General features: G+C 37.4%; 1 protein-coding gene across 2 annotated transcripts in view; it reads right to left on the bottom strand.

Moving 5' to 3' along the window:
* tagap.L (T cell activation RhoGTPase activating protein L homeolog) overlaps positions 1–14,533 on the bottom strand; it is a 131,775-nt gene extending 117,242 nt beyond the window's left edge. For both annotated transcript variants that reach the window (XM_041562843.1, XM_018263230.2), the window contains exon 1: positions 14,400–14,533. In XM_041562843.1, coding sequence (XP_041418777.1) covers positions 14,400–14,468 — 69 coding nt within the window. In that variant the 5' untranslated portion in view covers positions 14,469–14,533. The remainder of the gene's footprint in view (positions 1–14,399) is intronic.
* Between the last annotated feature and the right edge of the window lie 13,371 nt (positions 14,534–27,904).

The following is a 27,904-nucleotide window of genomic DNA, read 5'->3' on the forward strand; positions in this document are numbered from 1 at the left end:
TCCAGAGTCAATGCCTCCGCTGTAAAAAGGCCCAAAGTCAAGTGCGCAGAACATCTTCCTTGGGGGGGGGGTTGTTTTTGAACTAGGGCCCGTGGTGCCCTAGTAATGCCACTTATATTTGCAGGGTTTCAGATCAGAACATGTTAATGTGTGAGGATTTAGTTAAATAAAACAGAATTGCCCGACAGGCACCACCTTTGCTATACAAAATTTTTAGACGCACGCTGCACCCACCTTGATTTCATATGCAAATTAGGGTTCAATTTCAGTTCGGTATATATATATATATATATATATATATATATATATATATATATATATATATATATATATATATATATATATAAGGCTATCCTATGGAAAGGTATTTTATTGTAATTACTGTAGAATATTAGGTATGAATCTTTGAGCAGAAAGGCTATCTGCCTGTAGAAGAGCTTCCAGAGGGGCTGAAGGTGCCACTGGAAGATATAAACAACGAGATTAACTGTGAATTTAGAGTTACGCCAGGAGACTGAATAATCTCCAAAATAAATGTTTGTGAGGGGTGAGTATAGGGGTGGCGCTAAGCATTTCTGATTTACTAGAAACAAAGAGAAATCATGAACACTCAGTCTAACCCACACAGTAGCATTGCCCAGCTGCTGGTTTTTACTTGTTGCAGATAGATTTATAGTAACAATCATACAGAATTCAACAATTTAATTGTTTTGTGAACCTATTCCACCCACCTTTATGAATTTCCACCATCACAGACAATGAACTGGAAATGATACTTGATCTTCAGGTGGTTCTGTCTCCTACACAGTTTTCACAAGAGTATGAGTACATTTAAATCTAAACACTATTTAAAATGCAATTAATCATACAGTGAGTATTTTGTAATATACAGACTACATGGTCATTTCTTTATTGATTTGGTGCTCTGCCCATTTAGGAAAGCACAAAATATGGATCAGAGCCACCATAAAACAAAGTAAATGCAGGTTCTATGATCCAGAAGAAGGTGAACGAAAATATCTAAAAGTGTCTTCAGTTTGCCTCAGAAGTAAAAAAATATCCATATCTTATTCATGAGCATTCTATTAATAGTTGCATATGAACACCTGAAAATGTCCACGTATTATTAAAATGAGAATTTTTACTCTAAGGTAGTCAATGAGTAGTGTCAAAGATATTGCGTAATTCCTTTTAGTTGTTTTACATCTCAGATGTTAGAATTCATTTTAATAGCTCAACATCTGTGCAGTTGCAAGTTGGTTTGCATGTCATTTTGTGAGGATGTTGGCTAATAGTACAGTACATATATTTATGTTGCTGCAGACACAACCTATGAATAGAAATGGAGACTGGCATTTTACTATTACTAGGGGGCATATTTACTAAGGGTGGAATATTGAGGGTTAATTAACCATCGAATTCGACTCTCGAGGTACAAATCCTTCGACTTTGAATATCGAAGTCGAAGGATTTACCGCAAATCCTATGATCGATCAAAGGATTTTCCTTCGATCAGAAAAAGCTTAGAAAACTTATGGGGAAGGTCCCCATAGGCTAACATTGTAGCTCGGTAGGTTTAAAGTGGCGAAGTATGTAGTCGAAGTTTTTTTTAAAGAGACGGTACTATCGAATGGTCGAATAGTCGAACGATTTTTAGTTTGAATCATTCGAGTCGAAGTCGGAATTAGGTTATTAATTGTACTTGGCTGGGACATGTGACCATGGGGACAAACCGCACGTTTATATAAAAGACCTCAAAGAATGAGCTGGCAATTCACATGGATCTGGCCTTCTCTTAAAGAGATGACAAAACATTTCTCAGAGTACGTAGAGGTTGCATTACTGGACTCATTGGCTTAAGAGTCATTAGTATTCATTTATCAATAGGAACTAAATGTCAGGGGGGGCTATCGGCTCCCAGCGGGAGAAGTCCAGACCAAGTTGGAAGCTTAGGGTTAAAGTCCAAGTTGGCAGTATCCAAAAAGGGTCAGGTGTAAGCGTAGTCAAGTTCAGGCAAGTATTCAATAAGGCAGGCAGCAAGAATCAGAATCAGGGTCAAGCCAAGGGTCAGGAAGCCAGGAACCAAGAATTCAGGAAACCCAGGAACACAATTCAGCAATTCAAAGTTTTCGAAGAGGGATAAAGTGTGCCATCATACTGAAGTGGTCAATAACTACTCATATAACAGTGCTCCCTTTGGAAGGTGGTAGTTCGACAATAAAGTCCATAGCTAAATGAGTCCAAGGATGAGAGGGAATAAGTAGAGGTTGCAATAGACCGCTAGGACAAGAATGACTGGACTTAGAAGAGGCACAAGCGGCACAGGCCGCTACAAAGTCTTTCACATCCTCCCGAAGGGTAGGCCACCAAAGGAGATGACTAACAAGATCAATGGTCTTTTGGGTACCTGGATGTCCGCCTTGCTTGGAACAATGTTTTTGCTGAAGGATGGGAATGCAGAACTCGGAAGGCACATATACCATACCTATGGGGGTATCAGCAGGAGAGGAGGACTGGACAGATCTGGCTGGCCAGTTACGGGAATAGGGAAGCAATGATTTTGGTGGGTGGAACAATTGGTTCTTGATCTTCACTAATGTGACCCTCAGGTACAATGCTTCGGGACAGGGCACCTGCCTTTGGATTCCGGGAGCCAGGGCAGTATGTAAGGACAAAGTTCAATCATGTGAAGAAGAGTGCCCACCGAGCTTGGCGAGGGTTCAGTCTCTTGAGTCTGGATGAATTCCAAATTTTTGTGATCAGTGTAAATGGTGACAGGATGAGAGGCTCCTTCCAGGTGTGAGTTTAACTGCCAGAAGCTCGCGATTCCCGACGTCATAATTTTGCTTAGCAGGAGAGAATTTCATCGAAAAATAGGCACAAGGGTGTAGTTTTCCATCTGCAACTTGTCTCTGAGAGAGGATAGCTCCAGCTCCGACGTCAGAAGTGGCGACTTCAATGTAGAAGGGTTGAAGGAGGTCAGGATGTCGAAGGACAGAAGCAGAAACAAACATGTCTTTCAGGGACTGAAAATCTCCAGGGCTTGAGGGGGCCAGGCTTTAGGTTTTCCTCCCTTCCAAATGAGAGCCAATACAGGTGCGAAACAGGAGGAGAACCCCTTGATAAATTGTTGGTAGTAATTACCGACAAATCTCTGTATGGCCTTGGTGCTTGTGTGAAGAGGACAATCTCGGATTGCAGAAACTTTGGAAGGATCTATCTCGAATCCCTCCTGAGAGATGATGTAACCCAGGAAGGGAATCTTAGGAACTTTGAAGACTCACTTCTCCAGCTTGGCAAAAAGAGAGTTTTCTCTCAGACGAGAAAGGATTTCTTTCACCCAGGTTCGGTGACTTTCCAAGTCCTTGGAGAAGATTAAAATGTCATCTAAATATACGACTATGAATACACTACTACTGGGGGGCATAATACCGGGAAGAAGTTCGATGGGACAATTGTAGGAGCGGTGAGTAGGAAGAGTCTCTGCAGACTTCTTGCAGAAGACATCCCCAAAGTACTTGTACACATGCGGGCAGAGACTGGAGATACACTCCTGAGGCCGAAGAGATGTACGGCATACAGGAAAGGAGAGTGTCCAGTACTTGCCCAATGCGGACCTGCTGAGCTTCATAAGCTTCCATGCGGGACGCTAATCCCCAGACCAAGGAGGAAGCTTAGGGTTAAAGTCTAAGTTTGTGGTATCCAAAAGTGGTCCGGTGTAAGAGTAGTCAAGTTCAGGCAAGTATTCAATAAGGCAGGCAGCATGAATCAGAATCAGGGTCAAGCCAAGGTTCAGGAAACCAGGAACCAATAATTCAGGAAACCCAGGAACACAATTCAACAATTCCTATAATTGGGCATTGAACCCATTTTGCCAACAGGCGCTCCTGACACTAAAATGGGGAAGGAATTTCACCAAAGGGGCATTCACAAGTGGTTGCACCTGCACACACCGTTTGTGAGTTGCACATACAGGCATTCCTAGTTCTGCTACTTGAATCATTCACAAACACCATTCATGATCCTACAAACTTCAGAAAGTCCACATTAACAATAAAAATAATCAGGTGCAAGTAGCTGAAGGAACAAATTTTGATTTTTGATTGCTAGAAAATAAGTTTGAAATAATGAATTGTGATGGTTTTTTGCATATCTTAAATATGAGCATTATTGTTTAAGGGGCCTATTTATAAAGATAAAAAAAGAAAATGAAAGAAATGGTACTCACAGTAAAATCACAAATATTTATAAAACTGTGTAATGATTTACATACTTTTTACACAGCATTTTTCACAATTTTTTATGCTAGAAATTATTTGCCAACAAAATACCATATGTCCCATTGACAAAGGCCAGATCTAGAGTGGTGGAAACTAATGCCAACATTCAGTGTTTGCTCATTGCAATAAATTATTAGTATGATAGCAATGCATGACGTTAAACAAAATCCAAGGACAATACTGAAATTTTATCACATTTATCTTACACCAGTTTTTACTGTCATAAAATATTTCACTCAACTTACATATACACCTTTGTGTTTTATTTGACATTTAAGAGCTAGGGTTTAAAATGCCTAAAACATGCAACTCACAAAAACAGAAGGAATAAAATTAAATTCAATCAATTTTACTAACTTCTTAAAATCATGTAAATATATACAAAAGGGTGCTATGTCTAGTAAGCGATGAAACACGGCTTAATACTTTTTTGACTATACAATGAGCAAAAAAATATACTGGATCTATACTAGAACTGTATATCAGACCATAAAATATTTTATCAATGGGAAATAAGTACTTAGTCTGCTTATACTCAGGAGAGAATTTTGACAGAGCCACAAAACATGATGGTCTGTTGATCATTACTAGCTTTTAACAAAACAATGTAGTAATATAACATGGAAACACCTGCTATGGAAGCTAAGACAGCTTAGTTTCTGTCTTAGCTGATACATGTGTTATTTTTGCTTTTGGCATGTACTTTATCCTTTATCATATTTTACATACTTTGAGTGTTGCATTCATGTATAAAAATCATAATACTGTTTATTTTAGTTAATTCACTGAAAATATTCTTAAATACAATTAGACGTGCATTCTGTTCGCTTATAAATAGATGATGTATGGTGACACTTGTAAGAGTCATTTATTATGAATATAGAAAAATGCAAGGTCAAAGCCATGGGTGGGGGTCAGTATGTCTACAAATCATAACTTAGATTTCTCCTCACATAGCAGCTTCAGGTTGAATTGGGGTAGCAAAAAATCCAGAAATGAGACTAAACTGACAATCTATTTCCTAGTCCCAACAAACAAGGTCTCGGTAGACTGCTAATTTATTTTAACTTGCTGGGACTAGAAAGTAGAATGTGATTCAGATTGTGACCAGTTTAGTGCAATAAATTAAAAAACATACTTATTCCCTAAAACAATAAACAAAAAGTATGTTTAGCAGAACATACTATGTCTATTAGACTCTTGTTGAAAAATAGGGTTTACTCTCCCTCTAATTCCTTTTTTTCTAAATCACAAAAGTGTGGTTACTAATCAGCACTTGAATCACACTAAACAAGTAAGTAGCTGTAAGATGAGACCTGACTAGTTGCTATAGGCAACTGTACCACTAGTTCAGTACCTTTGTGAAGAATCATGATCATGTATTGTCTATGGCATTGTATAGAGCCTGAGTACTTTCAGCCTTATAATAGAAACAACTAAATATTAATGACTCCAGCATTTTACAATGCTTTGGTAATAGTTTGTCTTTTTTTATTGAAAAACAGTATTTGAATCCAGTTGAGTTTGTTTCACACTGTAAAACTAAATAGGTTAATCAAAAAAAAAAAAAGAAACAGGAAAACCAGCTAATTTAAATAAGATTTTGTTGAAAGGGGGCTTTATTTGGGGGCAAAAAGTTAATTTTGATCTCCTGATGTGCGCACTGAAGCATGAGGCTTTTCTCAGTTTACAGCCTTTGCTGTGTAACAAATGAACTATGACCATAACAGACCCATTCATTGCCTCAATTCAGACAATAGCAGCACCAGGCTTAAAAAAAACTGTTGCTCTGATTTCACACAACTTAGAACTGTTCTCTAATTATGATGTGGAAGTTAATAACCATGAACCCAACATGCTGATTTTGGTCAATATATAAGACTTCTCATGTTCCAACAAAATCAGGAGGAAATTTATAAGGGGGGAAATAAGTCAATAATTACAAATAATTGCATTCATGGAGAATAAAATACAAAATCTTTTGTTAAAGAATAGCTAAGTATTTTAGCGTCAGAATGCATGCTATGCTCAGATGTTTCTGATTGGAAAAGTTTCCTGCATAATAAATCAACCCTAGGCTACCAGCAATGAAGTGATCCCTTAATGCTTATATAGATTACAGAGTAGAAAGTTGTAGAACTAGTAAACTAAGTGACAAAAGGGAGCACTTTGGGTTCCTTTACATTAAGTTCATCTGAGGGTGCCTTTTAAAGAGCAAAACTATTTACCTCAGTTTAATTTGTTTTGTGTTAATGATTATTTAAATACATTTACAAACATTTATATATTTATATATGTATTTTTCTGTTTCAATAAATGGTATGTATATTAAAGTCTATGGGCGTATTTTCAAGTTGAATCGTTGACTGTTTTGCGCAAATCTGCCATTTTTTGCTTTGTGTCAAAATTTGAAAACCCTATTGCTTAATGTGGAAGAAGGGGAAGATAATATCATGTGCAACTTTTTTATCACGCGAAACTGAACATCGCAACCTAAGCATACACAGAGAAAAACTTCGCTCATCACTAGTTAAATTGTAATTTTTTCCTAGCTGTGCTGAGAAGCTTGAATGATCACTAAGCATTGTTTGTGTGAGCTCCCATCTGCCCAGCCACAGTGATGTAAAATAATGTGAGCTTTTTGAATTGATATGATGCATATACCAACCTACAGAGATACAGAAACCTTGTCAAAAAAAACATATAGTGTATATTAATTTACTTATAATACCTGTTAGCAAAAAGACGCTCCTGGTAACTTTAAGAGCCAAATTTCTAGTTATTAAACCGGTTAGTTGGTGCAGAGAGCACAGTTTCACTCTCTAAGCTAAAAATGTGACCCCCCCCCCCCCTGGACCCCTCCAGCTAGGTTAAGGTGTGGGAGGCATGGATTTAAGAAAATTCAAACTAAAGAAGCCTGAATGATTTACAAATTTATCAAAGTACAAATTGTTCTAGTACAGAAAATCGTCATTACATCTAGTAAGTATGGAACATTAATGAAAAGTGAAAACTAAAAAGGAGACCTGTACAGACTCTTCCTTAATGTCATGCTCTAGATAGAATATATGATATATGAAAAAGTTAAGTAATATGCTGTATGTCTTGTTAAACATACCCTTTTCTCATAATTATAGTAATATGTTTATATATGCATTTGTGTGTCTGTAAATATATGGGGTTTTTTTTGATAGTCCTATAACTATGTTCAAAATAAGGTGCTTGAGAATAGAATTCCATACTTGTTTTCTCTGGTGGAGAATTAGCAATACCTCTTTCTCAGCCAAGCAAGACAAGGCTATAAAACAGTAAAGTATCTTGTAAATAGAAATCCAAACACTTTATGAACATTGGGTTAACAAAGTCAAAGACTTGAATTTTCTACTGAGCCAGAGGAATTTTGACCCACCTGACTGAATTATTTTCACTTCATCTAAGCTGAGGATCAGTGCAAGAAGTCTATAATTCTACATAATGAGATTTCTGAACAAAGCTGATTATTTGTAACCAAAATAATAGCATACTAAAGAAAAAGAATGACTGTATTTATTCATATTTATAAGCACATCATAAGTGCAGTATATTTCTCATTATCATATATTTAAAGTTGAAACTAATACCTGGAATAATCTTGAATTATTTTAAATTCTTTTGTTGCTTTCCAAAGCCCATTGCCCACTCTCAAACGCCTTAACTTACTTCTGAGTTCCTCCAGCTCTACCCTCCTTCTGATTGTGCTAAATTCCCCCCTTTGTGCATTTTATCTGTGCACAATCTTTTTATTTTTCACGCCTCAATTGTCCATGCTTTGTAGCACCTGTTATTCTCTAAATCTATTTCATATTGTTTCTTTTGCAAGGGAAACACCAACTATAAGTTAACCATATATTGTTGTTGGAAGAACATTACTATGTAGCACTTCAACCTACTTATCACACTTTTCAAATTTCTGCCCCTTAGTGAACTCTCACCCACTCATAAATTTGCTTCTAAAAATACCATAGAAATAATTGGACCAGTGTTGTAGGTGGAGTACCGCAGAGCTCTATATAAGATCCCTTGCTTTTCAACTTGTTTCTATTTTTGCAGATGATACTAAATTGTGCAAAACTATCCATGCAGGATGCTGCCACTTTGCAGAGTGATTGTCTAAGTTGGGAAACTGAGCAGCAAACTGGAAAATGAGGTTCAATGTTGATAAATCTAAGGTTAAGCACTTTGGCAAAAATAATATAAATGCAAGTTATACTACACTAAATGGCAGTGTGTTGGGAGTTTCCTTAAAATAAGGATAACACGTTGTCTAATTCTGGGCAGTGTCATTCTGTGGCCACTAAAGCAAATAAAGTTCTGTCTTGCATAAAAAAGGGCATTAACTGAAGGGATGAAAACATAATTATGCCTCTTTATAGGTCCCTGGTGAGGCCTCATCTGGAGTATGCAGTGCAGTTTTGGACTCCAGTCCTTAAGAGGGATATCAATGAACTGGAGAGATTGCAGAGACATGCAGCTAAACTGGTTAGAGGGATAGAAGACTTAAATTATGAGGGTAGACTGTCAAGGTTGGTGTTCTCTGGAAAAAAAAAGGTGCTTGCGAGGGGACATGATTATACTTTACAAGTACATTAGAGGACATTATAGACAAATAGCAGGGGACCTTTTTACCCATAAAGAGGATCACCCTACCAGAGGCCACACCTTTAGACTAGAAGAAAATAACTTTCATTTGAAGCAATATAGGTGGTTCTTCACAGTGAGGACAGTGAGGTTGTGAGATGCACTGTCGGGTGATGTTGTGATGGCTGATTCTGTTAATGCCTTTAAGAGTGGCTTGGATGATTTCTTGGACAGACATAATATCAAAGGCTATTGTGATATTGAACTCTATAGTTAGTATAGATATGGGTATATATCATTTATGTGAAAGTATGGAGGGGTGTGTGTATGGATGCATGGGTTTTTATTTGGAGGGGTTGTATTTTTCTCCAATAGACAGCACTCCAATTATAGTAAAACCATCTTTATTGTTAAAGGACAGCAGCACAATGCAACGTTTCGAGGGGCACTCCACTCTTTGTCAAGCATGATACTCTTTGAAAGTATGGAGGGGTGTGTGTATGGATGCATGGGTTTTTATTTGGAGGGATTGAACTTGATGGACTTTGTCTTTTTTCAAACTGATTTAACTATGTAACTAACTATGGGGCAAATTCACTAACCGGCGAAAATTCGCACTTCGCCAGGTGTAAATTCGCCTGGATAACGCTAATTCATGAAGATCCGAAGTTGCACACAGGGTACCGAATGCTGACGAAATTACGCTCTGCACTTTGAAGTTACGCTAGCATTGGCTAATTAGCATACGGCGTGCAGTTAAAGTGCAATGACCGTATATGCTGCAGCAAATACATTACACTACACAAGGCCAAGGAACCTAAATAAAATTATATAAAGTTCTTATAATGCCCTACACATGTGCCCACAGTATAGTTTATGTGCCATATGTTAGCAAATGTAGGGGGGAACGAGAGTACCCCAAAAAAAATTTTACGATCTTTTTCAGTCTATCACCCTTTAAATAGAAAAAAAACGCCAGCGTTTTTGGGGACTTAGAAAAATTTTCAACTTTTTTTTGAGGAACTCCTATCTACTCTATTGCACTTCGCCTGGTCTGAGGTGGCGAAGGCAAGTCTGGCGATAGAGGTAACGGTCAGTAAAATCAAAAACGTAGTGAATTTGCGTAGTAACGCTCTTTCTCCAGACCGAAAATTCGTCGTTAGAGTGCAGAGTTGCACCAGAGTCTATATTCTTGGCAAAATTACGCCAGCTACCTTTAGTAAATCGGCGAGGTGCCAAAATGACATCTTGCTGGCGAATTTTAGCCACTTCGCCCTTTAGTAAATTTCCCCTATGTAACTATGTAACTAAAAAGTGAGTGAATTTTTCTGCCCCTAAGTGTGTAGTTCATGGCAAGTTTTACACCTTGTTGTCAGTTTTGAGTTTACTCATTTTAATGAAGGCTATCCTTTGACCCTCTGCTAGTGAACTTAGCCATTGATGTTCTCGTGTGTTACTGGTAAAGCCTTGAGGATTGTAATTGCTGCAGTAATCTGGTTGTAATGGATAAACCTGCCTCAGCAGATAACCATCAAATCAAGTTTCTTACGTTTCTCACGCACATCACAATGCTGAATCAGAGGAGACAACTTTTTGGCCCAGGTTCAGTAAGCTGTGTGGGCATTCCAGTTGATTTCACATTGAATGTTCAACTTACTTTGAAGGTACATTTTAGATATATATATATATATATATATATATATATATATATATATATATATATATATATATATATATATATATATATACACACACACACAAGGGAAAGTTGTGCTCACCACTAATTTTTAAAAACATTAGGCGGGGGTGCAATGAGGCTGTGACCACAAAATACATATAGACAAATACTTGAGTCCTCTGCACTCAACCCATTATCAATATATTTAAGACAGAGACATTTTGTGCATACTGCTACTGAAAAATGCCTTACCCTTTAAACAAAACAGGGATTGTTTGTCCATATATTGCAATATATTTAAGCTGGCCAACTACGTCAAAGTCATCCCATATCTGGCTAGTCCTACGCTCAATTTTCATCTAATTCATTAAGAATTCAATTGCTTAATTATACATTTTACAAAGGGAATAAATTTTACCTGCAACTTACTAGCTGCTTTCAAAGTAAAACTCCCAAACTTGGCTGCCCTTTTATGAGACACCAGTGGGATCAACTGACTATAGTTGGGAAGGGTGGGAGTTACAACATGGAGCTGGTCACTGCTCCTGTATAACTATAACAAACAAGGGAAAGTTGTGCACACCGCTAATTTTTAAAAACATTAGGCGGGGGTGCAATGAGGCTGTGACCACAAAATACATATAGACAAATACAACAGGTCCTCTGCACTCAACCCATTATCAATATATTTAAGACAGAGACATTTTGTGCATACTGCTACTGAAAAATGACTTACCCTTTAAACAAAACAGGGATTGTTTGTCCATATATTGCAATATATTTAAGCTGGCCAACTACGTCAAAGTCATCCCATATCTGGCCAGTCCTACGCTCAATTTTCATCTGATTCATTAAGAATTCAATTGCTTAATTATACATTTTACAAAGGGACTAAGTTGCCAATGACCAGCTCCCACCCTTCCCAACTATAGTCAGGTGATCCCACTGGTGTCTAATAAAAGGGCAGCCAAGTTTGGGAGTTTTACTTTGAAAGCAGCAAGTAAGTTGCAGGTAAAACTTAGTCCCTTTGTAAAATGTATAATTAAGCAATTGAATTCTTAATGAATCAGATAAAAATTAAACGTAGGACTGGCCAGATATGGGATGACTTTGACGTAGTTGGCCATCTTAAATATATTGCAATATATGGACAAACAATACCTGTTTTGTTTAAAGGGTAAGGCATTTTTCAGTAGCAGTATGCACAAAATGTCTCTGTCTTAAATATATTGATAATGGGTTGAGTGCAGAGGACCTCTTGTATTTGTCTATATATATATATATATATACGGTATATATATACGGTATATATATACGGTATATATATATATATATATATATATATATATATATATATATATATATATATATATATATATATATATATATATATATATATATATACGGTATATATATATATCTTTATTTTCTATAACATAACAGATAAAAGTAGTAAATTGGCTGCTTTTATTGATCAAAGGTATCTGGCTAATTTTGTGAGCTTAGTAAAGTACTTAGGATATATAGACATTACTACATATGTCAAGGAAAACACATTGCTGGTTTACCTTGGAGGTGCAAAAACATATCCTAGAATATTCACTCCCGATCTAATTTATAAAGAGATCACCATATATCCCCTCATCATTATTTACCTTTTCTAATCTCTACAGTCTGATCTGCAGAGATAACAGAAGAGATAACAACATAACATAAACAACAGTGACCAGTGATCATAACTACTTCACTTTTTGGTTGCTAACATCATTGGCTGTAGCAACCAGTGGCCCATCAGACAGTAGTTTTAATTCCAAGCCGAAGAAATGCAGAATGAAAGAAAATTGTTTATTACTCATATATAAAAAATATTGAACACATATATAAGTATATATAATGTGTATGTTTTAAGGCCACATCATTTCGGTTGATACAGCTCACAAAATGCAGCTGTTTCTATAGAATAGAATACCCTTCCAACTTTCTCTGTGCATGTAGGGGAGTATTCAGTTAGAAAATATCCTAATCTAGATTTGATAATGGGCCCAGTTTGGTCCTAAACATTTCTTGAATATACTGACCCTTAAATCAGGTAGTGGTCTATGAGTACAAGCACCTGACACATGTCTAGATGCACTTAAAGTGGGCTGTGCTCCCCATTCTCACAAACTGCTGTCAGAATGGAATATCCTTCCAACGTTTCCTGTGCAAGTGAGTACAAAAGTAGAACTATCCTGCTTTAGATCAATATCACCAAAAACATTTGAAATCTGGGATATCAGTCTTACATACTCCAAACTGTAGTGAACAATGACTCCTAGCATGCCTAGCCAGATAGAGCAACATTCTGCAGAGCTTCATAACCGTGCTATATAAATTTTCAGATACAGTATCAAGAAGCTTGTCCTTTCTCTCAAAAATTGAAACAGTGGGGATGCAATATGCCACCCTGTGAAGTTCATGTTGTATGCTATGTTTATAAGGATATATGGATACAGTCCCTAATAGATGTTAGGGATAATTTATTGTTCCCTGGGGGGCACAAGTGCTTGAGCGCTACAGTGCATTAGAAATCAACCCTTAGTGCTCATTTACTTGCACCAAGGGGAATGCTGCTCTTTGCACTAAGCACCAGAGCAGTGTCAGCCAAACTCTGACCTTAACACCTGTCTTTGGGAAAGCAGTAAGCACAGGACCCTGTTGCAGATTGAGCCTGTCAACTTTTAATAGCGGCCCAGTTGGGGGATTGTGCAAAAGCGAAAAATTTTACAATCAGGAAGTGACATCAGAGGAAGTGATGTCACATGCATGCTCCGAACTGCTACTGAAATTATCGTTTCTCCACTGTGCATGTGCACATTGCTTCAGTGATGTCACTGATTGGTTTGTGCCCATAGGTACTAGAAAATAGGGGGAATGCTGGGATGGGAGACCACTGGAGGGAGCCCAAATCCAGTTAACTCCCAGGAAAATAAGGAGAGTTGACAAGTCTGCTTTTGTATAGAGCATTGTAAAAGGCAGGCAGCACTCCATTCAAGTTGCAGCCACAGGTCTTGCATGATGCTGTGTGAAAAGAGCAAGACAATGGCCAGTTGCGCCCTTTTTTTTTGCATACTACAAATAACCATAAATAATCTATAAAGCTTTTAACCTGAGCAAATGTCTACAACTAATATGTAGATCAAGCTATTAAACCACAAAATAAACTTAATTAATGCAGATTTAAAAAACACAGAATTATTACTGAAAAAGTATCCAATACATTGAAAACATAATTTGCCAAAGTCATACAAACACATCTCCTCTGCAAAGGAGAACAAATATCTTAACAAGAAGTGAAATAAAATTCTTAATAAAATGATCTTAAAATCATAAATTACAATTTAAATTAAGTGACAATTAAATACAGTGAAACCTCAATTGTACATCACCTGATTTTAAGTTGTTTCGCATTTTACATTGGTTTTTTTTTTTGTGGTCCCACCAACATATAAAGCATAATACATTTCCCGGACTTTACACCATTTTTTATAGTCCCCTGAAAAATATAAAATGGGGGTTCTAGTGTAAGCATAAATGGGAACTGTCATATTATTTTGATATCTAGATACTTCAATTGTCTCAAATATGGTACTTCTAAAAATAAAATAAGAATAAATAGGAATAAAAGTATTATTCTTCTTACTCGCATTAAAAAATAATACTAGTCAGACCAAATATTCTTTTGAGAATCTGGACAAATGCTTCTGCCCACAAACACAGAACAGCTGCATTTCAAGAAATCTACTCAGAGTATATAATATAAAAAAGTAATCTTTTAAACTTACTGTGTTCTTGTGTAAAATTCCTTCAAAGCTTCCTCTGCGTGCTTTGCGGCCGGTGTGTGGAGAAAACATGGTAATATTGATGCAAACAGCTCACTTTACAATTTCCTTGCCAAGCAGTCACTGAATAGCACAGCCATTCCACTAAGCATTACAGTGATTCCAGAAACAGAGCTGTCTTATATACACACACACAAACATAAAGGAGGAGCGTTTGGTTGACTGACCTGTGAAGGGAGACAGCTCATACACTTTTTATGGCACAGTAGAACAATAAGTTATTTATAGACCTTTTGCAACTGGTCTTCATTTTTAACGTTTTCTTAACACATTTAAATGATTGGTTCTCCATCTCTCTAGTATAATGTTGCTAGGCTAGGCGGCCCTACTTAAAAAAAAAAACTGGTTAGAGTGACTGACTGGAAGCTGTATAGGCATGAGTATATACTGTGGCCATTGTGCTCCCCACCTTCAGAAGAGCACACACTCCACAGACCAAGGATAGTGATAAAATCCAGCAACCTTTGCAACAAAGGATTAATGTTTGACATGAACTATGTCATGGATGATGTTAGTTCTGAGACCTTTTTATATGTGTAAAGATTTTAAAGTAAATGTCTATGACTACGTGTGTATATACATGAAAAGTGTCACTGCACCTGGGCCACAAAATAGAAGCAGTGAGTAACCCTGCTTCAATGAATTTGCAATACTTTCTAAGCGACGGGGCATGGGCACCCGAACCATTACTGATATTTGGTAAGCGATATCAATGGGATTCTTTCACAATTAAACTTGTGTAAGCCAGTTGTAATTCCCAAAGTCTTTCCCACCAAATAACTGATTTAAAGATCATTAGCAAAGACGATGCAATGTGCAAAGTGTAGTTTTTGGATGGATAGCGTCATGTTTTTTAACCTACAATGCAGTGTTGAATTCATTGCAATGTAACAATATGGACACAAAGTATCTGACATTAGCATCTGATGACTTGCCATTAGGACTTGTAAGATGTTCATCAGAGCAGGATAGACATGGGCACTGGCACCTCCTGCATGTAGCCAAGTTGCTAGGAGTATGTATGGGCACAAGTAACTTATATGAATAGTGTCAATGTGGGTTCAATCTTGTGTTTAAATAAGAGCTTTTCGCTTGTGTTGGTATAAGCAACACCTTCTGTATTACAAAAGTTATGCTGTAGATCAGTGCTGTCCAACAGTGGTACCGAGGGCCGGATTTTTTCTGGCCTACATGGTGGAGGGCCAATAATGGAAGCCAGCATTGACCACTCCCTGTTTTCAAACCACACCCACTTTAAACCACACCCATGTTACAACAAGACCATACCCACATTGATTGTGATAGCACAAAAAACAAATGCTTGGTGCTCACTGCAGGGATATCACTCATCCTCCCCTGTGGATAACAGCACCCCCCCCCAGCTTATTACACAATGCTAACAAAACCCTACCCTACCTTATGTTCCACAGGCAGGGCACACACAGGCAGAGTATAGGACACCCAGGAGCATAGGGCATGCTGAGTATGGCACACACACAGGGAGCATAGGGCAAGCAGAGTATGGCACACACAGGGAGCATAGGGCAGGCAGAGAATGGCACACACAGGGAGCAAAGGGCTGGTAGAGTATGACACACATGGGGAGCATAGGGCAGGCAGAGTATGGCACACATAGAGGGCATAGGGCAGGCAGAGTATGGCACAGACAGGGTGCATACTGCAGAGTATGGCACACACAGGGAGCATAGGGCAGGCAGAGAATGGCACACACAGTGAGCATAGGGCAGGCAGAGTATCATCATCATCATATATTTATATAGCGCTGTCAAGATACAGTATGGCACACACAAGGAGCATAGGGCAGGCAGAGTATGGCACACACAGGGAGCATAAGGAAGGCAGAACAGAGCAGGAGACAGGGAAGCCTATCAGGATCACTGTAATATGTGCTACATACAGTGACTGGTGCCCCTTCAGTAGTTTGTATGAAGTTTGAACAGGTGAACAATGTGGGCAGTTTCAGTCTGGGTCTCAGGTGTGAACAGTACAGGGTTTAAAGGGTGTGAACAATATAGGTTTTACAAGTGTGAACTATGCAGGGGGATTACATGTGTGAACAATGCAAGGGATCACAGTCTGAATTTGAGGTTTAAACAATGCAAGGGCCAGTTAATCTCTGTAGTAATACATTGTAAAGTTTACACATGGTAAACAGACACAGCAGGCAGACTTCCATGTAGAGGGCCACACAATGGGGGGGGGGTCAACGCCACATAGTTGGACAGCCCTGCTGTAGATCATCATTTCTGTTTGCAAAATTGTTTGCACCTTCCTGTTTCACCTCAAGTTCATCAGCATCTCTGTGATTTCCCTTCAGCTCATGGGCCTGTAATAATCATAATATTAGTCACAGCACAAAGAAAAGTACCATGTGAATAAAAATAACAAAGGAAATGAAATGTCACATATTTCCAGCAAAGTAACATAATAATGAAAGACCTAAATGGGTAGAAGTAAGCTTGTTACTATTATGAGACTACCAGTTTATTCCTGAAAGTTAATTACTGTTGGGCTTCATCAGCTGCCTGAATCCATATCATAATGCTGCATTAGCCCTAAGCTTTTGAGTCAGTTTTAACAGAATACTCATAAGGATTTACTTAAGCCTTTTTTTCCCACTAATTTCTCAGTTTTGAAAAGTAAACTTTTATCATATGCATGTACAACCCATGCAACATTTACTTTATGTATAAGCTTAAATAGCAGTACCAAACCTCCAAGTACATGCTCCAAACTCTTCTTAAAGAGATACTGACACCAGAAATTAAACTCTTTTTTACATCTATCATAATATTGCCTTTGAAAGCTAGTTATAACTTTGCCATAAAGTATTTGCACAATGCTTTTATATTGCCTGTCTGGTGCCCCATGTTCCTGTATGAGGAGGCTGCCATATTTGTGCAGCTGGAGTCCGTTTGCATTAGAAACTTTATCTGACAGGCTGAGACAGTCAGGTTGGCAAAACAGTGAGGTTTAGAAACTTCAACTAACAATAACTTACAAAAACAAACCTCTCAACAAAAAACGATCAACATGACCTATCGTTAACGTTTAATGTACATTCATATTTTAAAATGTACTTTTTTAGTGTCAGTATCACTTTTGGGGGCAGATTTATCAAGGGTCGAATTTCGAAAGTGAAAAAACGTTGAAATTTGACCATCGAATATTTGTAGTACAATAGTCAAAGTCGAAGGTTCTTTCTGCTAAATTGAAATCGTACGATGAAATCCTTCAAATCGTTCGATTCGTACAATGTAATCGTGCAATCGTACGATTTTACAAAAAAAAACTTTGACTTCTCTAGGCTTAGCCAAAGACTCATATAGGTTATAGGCGGTTCCCCCATAGGCTAAACAGCAGTTCAGCAGGTTTACGAAGGTAATCTATTTTCTGTAGTGCCTCCGGGTTCCTCCAAAACTTTGGTATTGCTATCCTTGCTGTTTTTAATATTTGGATAATCAACTTTTCTGTGATTATTGCCTGAGTATATTTGTCTATCCCAAATAACACTGTTTCTATATAATACTTGTAAGAGTATACGTGTGGCCTCAGGTTTTCCTTCAACTCTCCTTCAGCACTTCTTGAGCACTATTGCTCCTTCAGCACTTTTGCTCCTCCAGCACTTCTCGGTCAGGTTATTATATATTTTATGTAGCTAACTAGGCTTTCTATACCATATACTTATCAATTTATAATTTGCTTCCTGAATTCTAGTTGACCTTCTGGGGGGGGGAAGGGGGGCACAGCCCAGTGCCTTTATTTACCCACCATTGAAAGGAAGATTTATTTAGTCAAGGTTAAATGTTTTTCTCTCCAGACGTAAGGGGGGCACAGGAACAATAGGGTAAACTTTCTGTTGTAGTGTGTCGAAATGAAGACCTAGGAAGGTCATGTGCTGACTGGGAGAGAGAGGTCCAGCCAAATTCCTGCAGAATCTGAATGATTAGCTGGAGGTGATATTCGGCCATCTCTGTAGATAGGGCCTTGATCGTCTAAATATGGAGTGATAGACACACCGTGGACATGTAGAAAGGCCAACATGACATACATGACCTTTGTGAATACCCTCAGAGCTGAGGGCAGGCCAAAGGGTGGGGCGACAAACTGGAAGTGCCTGTTTTGAAAGGCGAACCTCAGGAATTAGTGATGTTGAGGAGCGATTGGGACATGGAGATAAGTATCTCTGATGTCCAGTGATGGCAACAATTTTCCTAGTTCCATGGCCCGGATGACAAAATGAAGGGATTCCATCTTTAAGTGTTGATAGGTAATCCACTTGTTCAGGTCTAGTACCTGTCAAAATAATCCATCCTTGGATGAAAAGGTTTGAGTGGAAACTGTAGAAACAAAGCTAGAACAGGAACAATCACCTCAGAGTCCAATAGAGACTAAAACAATTGTTAGAATGGCTTCCTTCTTGCCCAGTTGTAAAGGAAGCCTTGACATGAAAAAGTGGTGTTGGGGCAAGGTTTTAAATTTGAGTCAGTACCCAGAGTAGATGGTCTTGAGGACCAAGGTGTTGGAAGTGTGTAGGGCCCAGGTCTGTGCAAAAAAACTCCCGGGCTGTAGTTAGGAGGAGGGCTTCAGCTGGGGCTTTTGTGGCTGCCAGGGAGACTTGGTCTTATTGGAAAACTGCTGTTTGAAGGCTGTAGAAGAATGGGAGAGTGAGCTACCCTTGTAGTTGCAAATGCTGGAGGTTCAAAAGAGCTGCCCCTTCTAGAATTGAAGCTTGACTTAGGTTTGTTCTAAGGAAAAAGTGTGCACTTCCCTGCTATGGCCTGAGATATGACCTTTTCCATTTCTTCTCCAAATAGCTTGGAATGGATATCAGAGATTTCTTAGAGCTGAGGTCAGCAGACCACAGCTTCGGCCAAAGAGACCTGCAAGCTGCAACTGAGAGGGTCGAGGAGCAGACCACAAGTCTAGCAGAATCTAGGCCAGCTTCACCCACAATGGCATTGACCTCTGATATGTAAGAGATTATTTTAAAAAACTGAGCAGTTGCTGGGTCTTCTTGTGTCAGTTGGAGCAGAGAATCAGACTTCAATGGCCAGGCTAACCCAGGCCGCTGTCAAAATTGGGAGAAGGGCTGACCCAGAGGCTGAAAATGTAGCCTTCATCCTTATCCTTATCGGTTGGGTCTTTAAACGCTGATATATCTGGGACAGGAAGAGTTGTGGCCTTAAAAAGCCAGAGACACCAGAGCATCACCCACAGGCTGTATGCTCCATTTATCAACTAACCCCTTGGAATAGGGGTACTGCTTAGTGAAGCATCTGGTGACCTGGAATTTCTTTCTCTGATTTGGTCGGTTGACGTCAAAGTCATGAGAAAAGTGTGGCCCCGCTATGCAGCTCTGCACAAATTGGCTGAAGGCAGGGGAAGCACCTGGAAATAGCCCACTTACCTCAGAGAGAGAACCTGTGCCTAGCTTTTGTCTCTACCAGTACAACTAGGGACACCCTGAATCTGTCATGTAGTTTTACCCCAGAGGAGTCATCAGTTTGGGAGGATACCCATAGGTATTGGAAATGTAGAGGGGAATTCCCACAAAGGGGGCTTACACAATGAGTGCAGCCAGGCTGCTGACTGTGGTCTCACCCCTGTTGTCAGTGCTAATCACCAAACAATGTTAAGTCCTTGTGCTGGGTCTGTCTAGAGGACTGTCCTAACCTCCTGCGACAAGGGCACTGAAAAAACTGAGCTCTGCCAGCTAAGCAAGAGGGGTAAAAGGCAAGAGGGAGGGGCCACAATTCTGACATCACTGCAGTGTCCTGCATCCTGGTGCTATTTACCCCGTTGTTCCTGTGTCCCCCTCCGACGTGAGAGAAATGGCACATTCTATTCATTCCTATATAATTTTTAGAATTATATTTATCAAATAGTAAACTCTAACTTTCACCAACTGATAAAAATAAAATATTATGCTATGCTTTTCAGACTCCCCATGTGAGCGGCACCTCCTCCTCACTTATTAGTATTGCATAAAATATATTCACTGGCAATATGATTCATGCTATGAAAATGAGAGAAGCGATGAAGGATGCACAGTACTCCTTCTTGTTAAATGCTAATGAGCTCTGCAAGGAAGTAGTAGAGACAAGGGTTGGCAACCCCCTCCTCCAAAGGAACAACACAGGACTCAATATCAGGTAAAAACTTATTTCATTAGAAAGCTAAAAGGGAGCTATAAAACAAAACTCTGTTGTCAAAATACTTATTTTGGCTTAGGGATTTGTTGAAGACATGTTAACAAAATGATGGACATCTTACTTCTCCATACTGGAAATCCCCCGCCTGCATTTAACATGACAATAACAGCAACATGTAATTTGCAAGATCACATCAATTCCACCTCTTACATACAAATGTTTTATATTGTTTATTTTCCTGTAGTATTAGTAAATTGTAATTTGTCCATTTCTGCTGCTATGATAAAACAAACAAATGTATGCATTATCTGTTAGTTATGTTCTCTTTAATTGACTTAACAGTGAAATGTCTTTCTACACATGAGTTCAACATTGCTTTTTTACACTTGACATTCATGAAGAACCCTATTCCAGTACAGGTTTTCTGGGATGGTTCTTAAAAGAAGTATTTAGCGACTCATACACTTAAGATAGAGTATTAGTTTAATGTTCTGTATTTTTCTCCTTCTCAGAATAGGCAGAATGACAGCAGTGAACACATGCTCTACAACTGACACAAAAGTCAGCTTTGCAAAGTTGACAATCAAAATTAAGGCTTTGTAAAAGCAAACATCAGGGCCGACATAACATTTTTTCGCCTTTCAAAATTCCTGCCCACCCATTGTAAAAAGTCCACACAGACATGAGCACTAAAACAGTAAAAACACTATGGCCAAAGGATGATTAAACCTGCCACCATGTCAAGATAGACTCTTTAAGCAGGTGCAAACTTTTATGTTTTTTTGTATATTTGCACCCTTCCTTGCACATTGCAGAATAACCAAAATGGAGCCCAAAGACCTGTCACTGCCCCATAAATACAGAGCTACATTTGTTTATGAGGCAGGCAGAGGAAGTCACATAGGTGTCTCCCCTCTCTCCTTACTTCCAATAAGTTGTGATTTTATGCCATTTAGTACTAGCAACCCAGGTCATTGTAAATGACTAATGCCCTTTTTCATGAATAGCAGTTATTTATTTTTCTTTAAAAAAAGCCTGTGGATTCTATGAGTGCAATATTTCTCTTTATGAGTAAGCTGACAAGTAAAGTTCTGCAACAGAGCTATAATGTGCCCTCACAATGTATCTCCGTATAAATTTGCACATTCTGTGATCCCAGCCAGATCAAGCAGCAGTACATTGCAGGCAGGTGTTTTATTTAAAGTTAGTATAGCTTTCTCAGTGACTATAGTAGGACAACCACCAAAATAGTGAAGGTATATTATGCATATAAATAAAAAGGTGTGTAATCAGAAAGTTCTGAATAAGGGGAACTTCATATTGAATAAAACACATTTTAAGCTAATCTAATATTTGTAAAATGATTCATTTTTCTATGTAATAATAGCTATACCCTGTACTTGATAAGCTAGCACTGATGCATATTGGTGGCAAAACAATCAGTTTATTTAATATTTAAATGTGTTTGCCAGAGTTAAGCTAGTGTAAAAAATATTTCTGGAAAAAGCCAGTTCTCGAGCATTCCAGATAATAATATGTATAATATGTATAATATGTATGTATAATAATAATTATTACAGATAAATAAGGGATACTCTGTCTGGAATCCTGTTATTATAGGTAATTATTCTAATTTATTAAAATATATAATTTTTCTTTGTGATAATAAAACAGTACCTTCTACTTGATCCCAACTAAGCTGCATGAATCCCAATTGGTGTCACAACAATCCATTTGGGCTTATTTAATGTTTGTTTTTTAGCAGACTTAAGGTATGGCAATTAAAATTACAGAATGATCTTTTATGCCAGGTCCCAATGATTTCAGATAATAGTTCTTATACAGGTTTCCAGAATGCTCAGGACCTGGGGTTTTCCGGATAATGGATCTTTTCATAATTTGGATCTTCATACCTTAAGTCTACTAGAAAATGATGTATACATTAAATAAATCAAATGGCTGTCTTTGCTTCCAGTAAGGATTAATTATATTTTAGTTCAGATAAAGTACAAGCTACTGTTTTATTATTACAGAGAAAAAGGGAAATCAAATATTTGAATTTTTCGGATAAAATGGAGTCTACACAGCCTTTCCATAATTGGAGCTTTCTGGATAACTTGTTTCCAGATAACAGATCTCATACCTTTACCTGTATCAGTTATATAACAACAGTAAGGGGCAGATTTACTAAGCTCGACTGAATAGTTTGAATGCAAAAATATTCGAATTTGAAGTATTTTTTTGGGTACTTCGACCATCGAATTGGTCAAATTCGATCGAATCGAATGATTCGAACGATTCGAAGTAAAAATCGTTCGACTAATCGACCATTCGATAATCGAAGTACTGTCTCTTTAAAAAAAACTTCGACTTCATACTTTGCCACATTAAAGCTACCGAAGTGCAAAGTTAGCCTATGGAGACCTTCCAGAGCACTTTTCTAAGTTTTTTTTGATCAAATAAAAATCATTCAATTGCTTAAAATTGTTCGATTCAAACGATTTTTATTTGATTTTTGTTGCTCTAAAATCCTTCTAATTCGATATTCGAAGGATTTTACTTCGAGGGTCGAATTCAAAGTTTTTTTAACCCTCGAAATTCGGCCCATGATAAATCTGCCCCATGATAAGTACTTCTACTTATCAAATATTGTATATACCAAATCAATTACTCATATATTATATTTTACAAATCCAAAAGCAACTACTCCCATGAATGTCATATTACACATCAAAAAGCAACTAATTTTAACTAAACTTTGCTGTGGCATGTTCAATGGGACATACAGAATCTATAACAATAACATACCATTTGAAGAGGTAGAAAACATCTGACTAAAAGTATCAGCTGCTCTAGTGCTACAATTCTCCCCTCAAACCTAAATTTTCAGGAGAGGAAGGGTTCTGACATAATTTGCTAAAGACTCAAGTACCACTATCCTACCAGCAGATAAAGGGAAATGTACAGTGAAGCAGAACACATCAGACTATCATACACAGTGATTCAGATACAAATGAACAGCTTAAAATGCCTTCTATTAACAGCTACAAGAAAAATATTACAGGCTGCTTGATTATGATAATGTCATCAACCCAGCATTGTATAGTCTCTTTGCCCAGGGGAAGTCAATCTATGGACTACCTAAGAAATACAAGGAAGGAGCCCCACTGAGGCCAATTTTCAGTAGCATCAACTCTGTGACTTAGTAAAATTGCTAAATACTTACCAACATCTTAGCACCCTCAGTTGGTAACACAGAAAACCACATTCAGAACTCCATGGACTTTGTCAACAAAGTTTGTTGGAGACTGATGTCACAATTGTGTCCTCTGATGTTACCAAGGCAATTGAAGCAGTGAAGTAGCAGAATAGTGCCAAGTGTTTCAAGGGAACAGTGCCAAGTCATGGGTTTAAATTAAAGCACATGAGGGTTCAGCCTTCAGTGAACACATGAATTTAATGGACATAAACAGCAAATTCACATGGGAAGATGTCAAAGACAGCAAACTGATATGTTTGGACTATGCAATATTTATCAAAGTGGGGACCTAAACATTGAAGTATCTCAAAGAAGGTTTAAAATCTTGTGGATACCCAGACTGGGCATTTGTCAAAACAACATCAAGTTCAGACAAAAACATTAGACCAATACACCATGGGGAAGTGCATAGCAGGTGAAACAACATAACCATGCCTCATGTGACTGGATTGTTGGACAAACTTAGGAGAATTTTTATCACATATCACATTCCTGTGTTTTTTAAACTAAGCAACACCCTGAGAGAGAAGATGGTACACCCTAAAGATCCAACATCAAAACACGAAAAGTAATGTGGTCTATGCTATACAGTGTAGTGAAGAGTGTACATATCTATACATTAGTGAAAGATTCAGAAGTCTATCAACATCCGATGGAAAGGGACAACAATGTGCATATGACCTTTGATGACAACAATATGCCTATTTTGGACAGAGAAGACAGACTGTTTAAAAGAGACATGAAGGATACCAATTATACCAAACTGGAAAAATCATCCCTAAACAGAGGAGGGGTCTGATGCACCATTTGTCAGCAATGTATAATGCCGGTTTCACAAAAATTCACACTTTCACTCATGAACAAAAATGAACACCTGTCTCTATGAGAATCATCATCATATTATTGTGTCTGGATCATACTTCCCCGCCTCTGGAACTATTGTGATTGAGTGTATGTGTGATGTTGGTGACTGTATTACCCTTAAGGGTTTAAATGCCGGGGAATCCTGTACCACTACCCCTACCATTTTAGTAGAACTAAAAAGGCCATTCGGATGAGTGATGAAATATTTTCAAGAATACAGAAAGTCCTGTTGCTTTAGACATATTTTTACGAGATACAACTAATTGCATGCATTCTATATCATTTTTTCCAAGCAATCACTACTATATTTTGCATATTATCTAACCCAAACAACTACTAAGATACATTGTATATACTACATTCCTTCCCCAGCATGCCCCTGGCAAATGCCATCAGCATTGTATTCATGGGCGGAACATATTTCTATGTGCTTGATAATGAACTCAGTATAATGTCGATTTTGACGTTCTGCAACAGTATGAAGTTGCTTCTACTTTTGTATTTAAATTATTTGCATTTCTGATCTACTGCTCTTTGACCTGAAGTTTAAAATGCTCTTTGAAGATGCAACACCACGCAACCAGAGAAAGAGGATTGATTTGTATATGTTTGTTAAAATATCTGTTAGTGTTTTCTGTCACTGAAATCACAGGCAAGTTGCTATATTCAGTGAGAATTTGAAATAAAACACCTCCAAAATTAAAGTAAATCTAGCACATAGAACTTCATGAAAAATCAGCGTGGTGTCCAGGTGCACATGCCTTAAGACCCTCAGCCTGGAAAAGTTTTAAATAAATGTCAATAGAAAAATTATACAGGATGGCACAAAACTGAACAACAAAAAGTGGTGCATTAAAAAAATAGCCTTATGCGTTTTGTTCTTAAAGGGCACTTAATCATAAGCTGAAAAACATCAGAAATAACAGCATATTTCAAGGTTAAACCATCATTGCAAACATAGGCATGGAATGAAATGTCTCAAAGAATTAACCAATCATCTAACAGTTCACGAAGTCATGGATTAAATACAGTTTAAACATCTTAACACTTTTACAAAAAAAAGTGTTTACAAAAATGTATATATACAGTTCCGGCAACATTCAAAAAAATAAAGTAGAATATGAAGTAGATTATAAAGTGGAAGAAGTCTAATAAATCCCTTTAAATACATTTATACTAAACATGATATGCTGTATTCCAAATTCATACCAAAAGGATGTCTTGTACCTAAGTGGAAAATCCACTCAGCTTCTCTTCTAACCAGGGTACTACCACCTCACTGGTTTTGGGCAAATTTTTTCGATACCCACAACAGAAACAAATTCTAGTGACCTATTAGTAAATTCAGCAAACTGCCTAGCAACAGTAGTGTCGGACTTTACATCTTTAATTTTTAGTATATGTTCCCTTATTCTTTCTTTCAAAATTCGGCTTGTGAAGTTATATGTGCTAGATTTACTTTATTTTTGGAAATGTTTTCTTTCAAATTCTCACTGAATATAACTGTGATTTCAGTGACAGAAGTCACTAACAAATATTATTACAAATATATACAATCAATCCTCTTTCTCTGGTTGCTTGGTGTTGCATATCGAACTTTTTGTTGGTACAGTTTTGTGACATCCCATATCATTTTTCTATTGATATTCAGTAACATCCTAGCAACCAGCTGCAGAAAATAAAAAAGATGACTAATTCAGAAATCACAAAAAAAAACACTTGTTATAAGCTCTATAAGAATGCAATTGTGTACAACAGTTATTTTTAATGTGAATATTCCCTACAAGGGTGTATGTGGTTAATGGAAATTGAACTGATTTGAATCTGCAATAGGCATTTATTATGAGAAGTATCTGATTTGTCCCATATTAAAATTATAAATATAAAATAGTAGACTTATGAGGGTGAAAGTGGAAATCATCTGCTATATCCCCACTTCAGGAGATCATCCAGTGAGTGGAAACCAATAAAAAATGTGTTCGAATGATTGCCAGAATAACCAATATTATCCAACAATATGATAACATATAGTGCAACTGGGAATATTAAATGGTCGCTGTTCTAAAATAATGAGGTCAATTGGTTATAAGGTCACTTTTCTGGATACATCCACTGGCTCTTCACCAACTTTCTCTATATCGACTTCTCCTTCTGTTTTTACTGTAATTGTTAAAAATGTTTACCCATATTTACTTAAATCTAACTGTACTTTTGCCAATGTTAATTGCAATGGTTATAGCACTGTAAAACCCCAATTAAAATGGTAAGTTACAAAAAAGAGGATGGAAGAGAACATTCCATAAACACAAATGTCTGCTGGTTGGCAGTTGTCTCTGGAGCAAATGTACCCAGTTTACCAGAACCAGAGTTGGCACTTTTGTTTTTTAGAGAACAGTTTGCAAAAAAAATGATTATTGACTAATAAAAATAAATCAATAAATTATTACTTAAATGTAAGGCTATATGTCTATAAATGTGTCAAATGTAGTACAATATATGATTGATATAGAAGACAGTTCTGTGTAGGTTATGTGTTTTGGTTTGAATGGATTCTAATGGACTGAGTAATCCTCATTTATTAAAAATTTGAATTTGTGTTTATGTTCGATGCTTTTGTTTCTGCTTCAAATAAACGCAAATGTTTGCTTATTTATTAAAAAATTTGAATATAATTAAAAAAAAAAAAAATCAAATACCTCAAATGTTTACTCTATCATTTTCCATGGGTAGAAGTATTCAAAAGACTTGCATTGAAAGAACAGACAGCTCTTGTTAACTTCATGAACTCAGCAGCTTTTAGATTCCAACGTTTTGCATTCGAGTTTTACAATTTTTGCTATTAATTACTTTTGCACAGTATAATTTGAATTCAGGAGTTTTAGTCCAAAAAAAATTGATTCACATGAGCACTAAATTTCTAATTTATTTTCAGCCTTCCAGTACTACCTTTAGGTTGTAACCTAAATTTCAACTTAACTTTAGAACCCCAGCCCTGACTTAGACATTAACATTACATTCTTGGCTTTAAATGTACAATTTCCTTGCTCTACTTCATTTTTAGAGCCAGTGTTTTTTATGGAGCTGAATTGTTACAATTCAATAACAGCTTTTGCTCACTGCCTAACTCAGCATGTTCCCCATCTATTGAT

This window comes from Xenopus laevis, chromosome 5L, assembly GCF_017654675.1.
Source record: "Xenopus laevis strain J_2021 chromosome 5L, Xenopus_laevis_v10.1, whole genome shotgun sequence".
Classification (NCBI taxonomy): Eukaryota; Metazoa; Chordata; class Amphibia; order Anura; family Pipidae; genus Xenopus; species Xenopus laevis.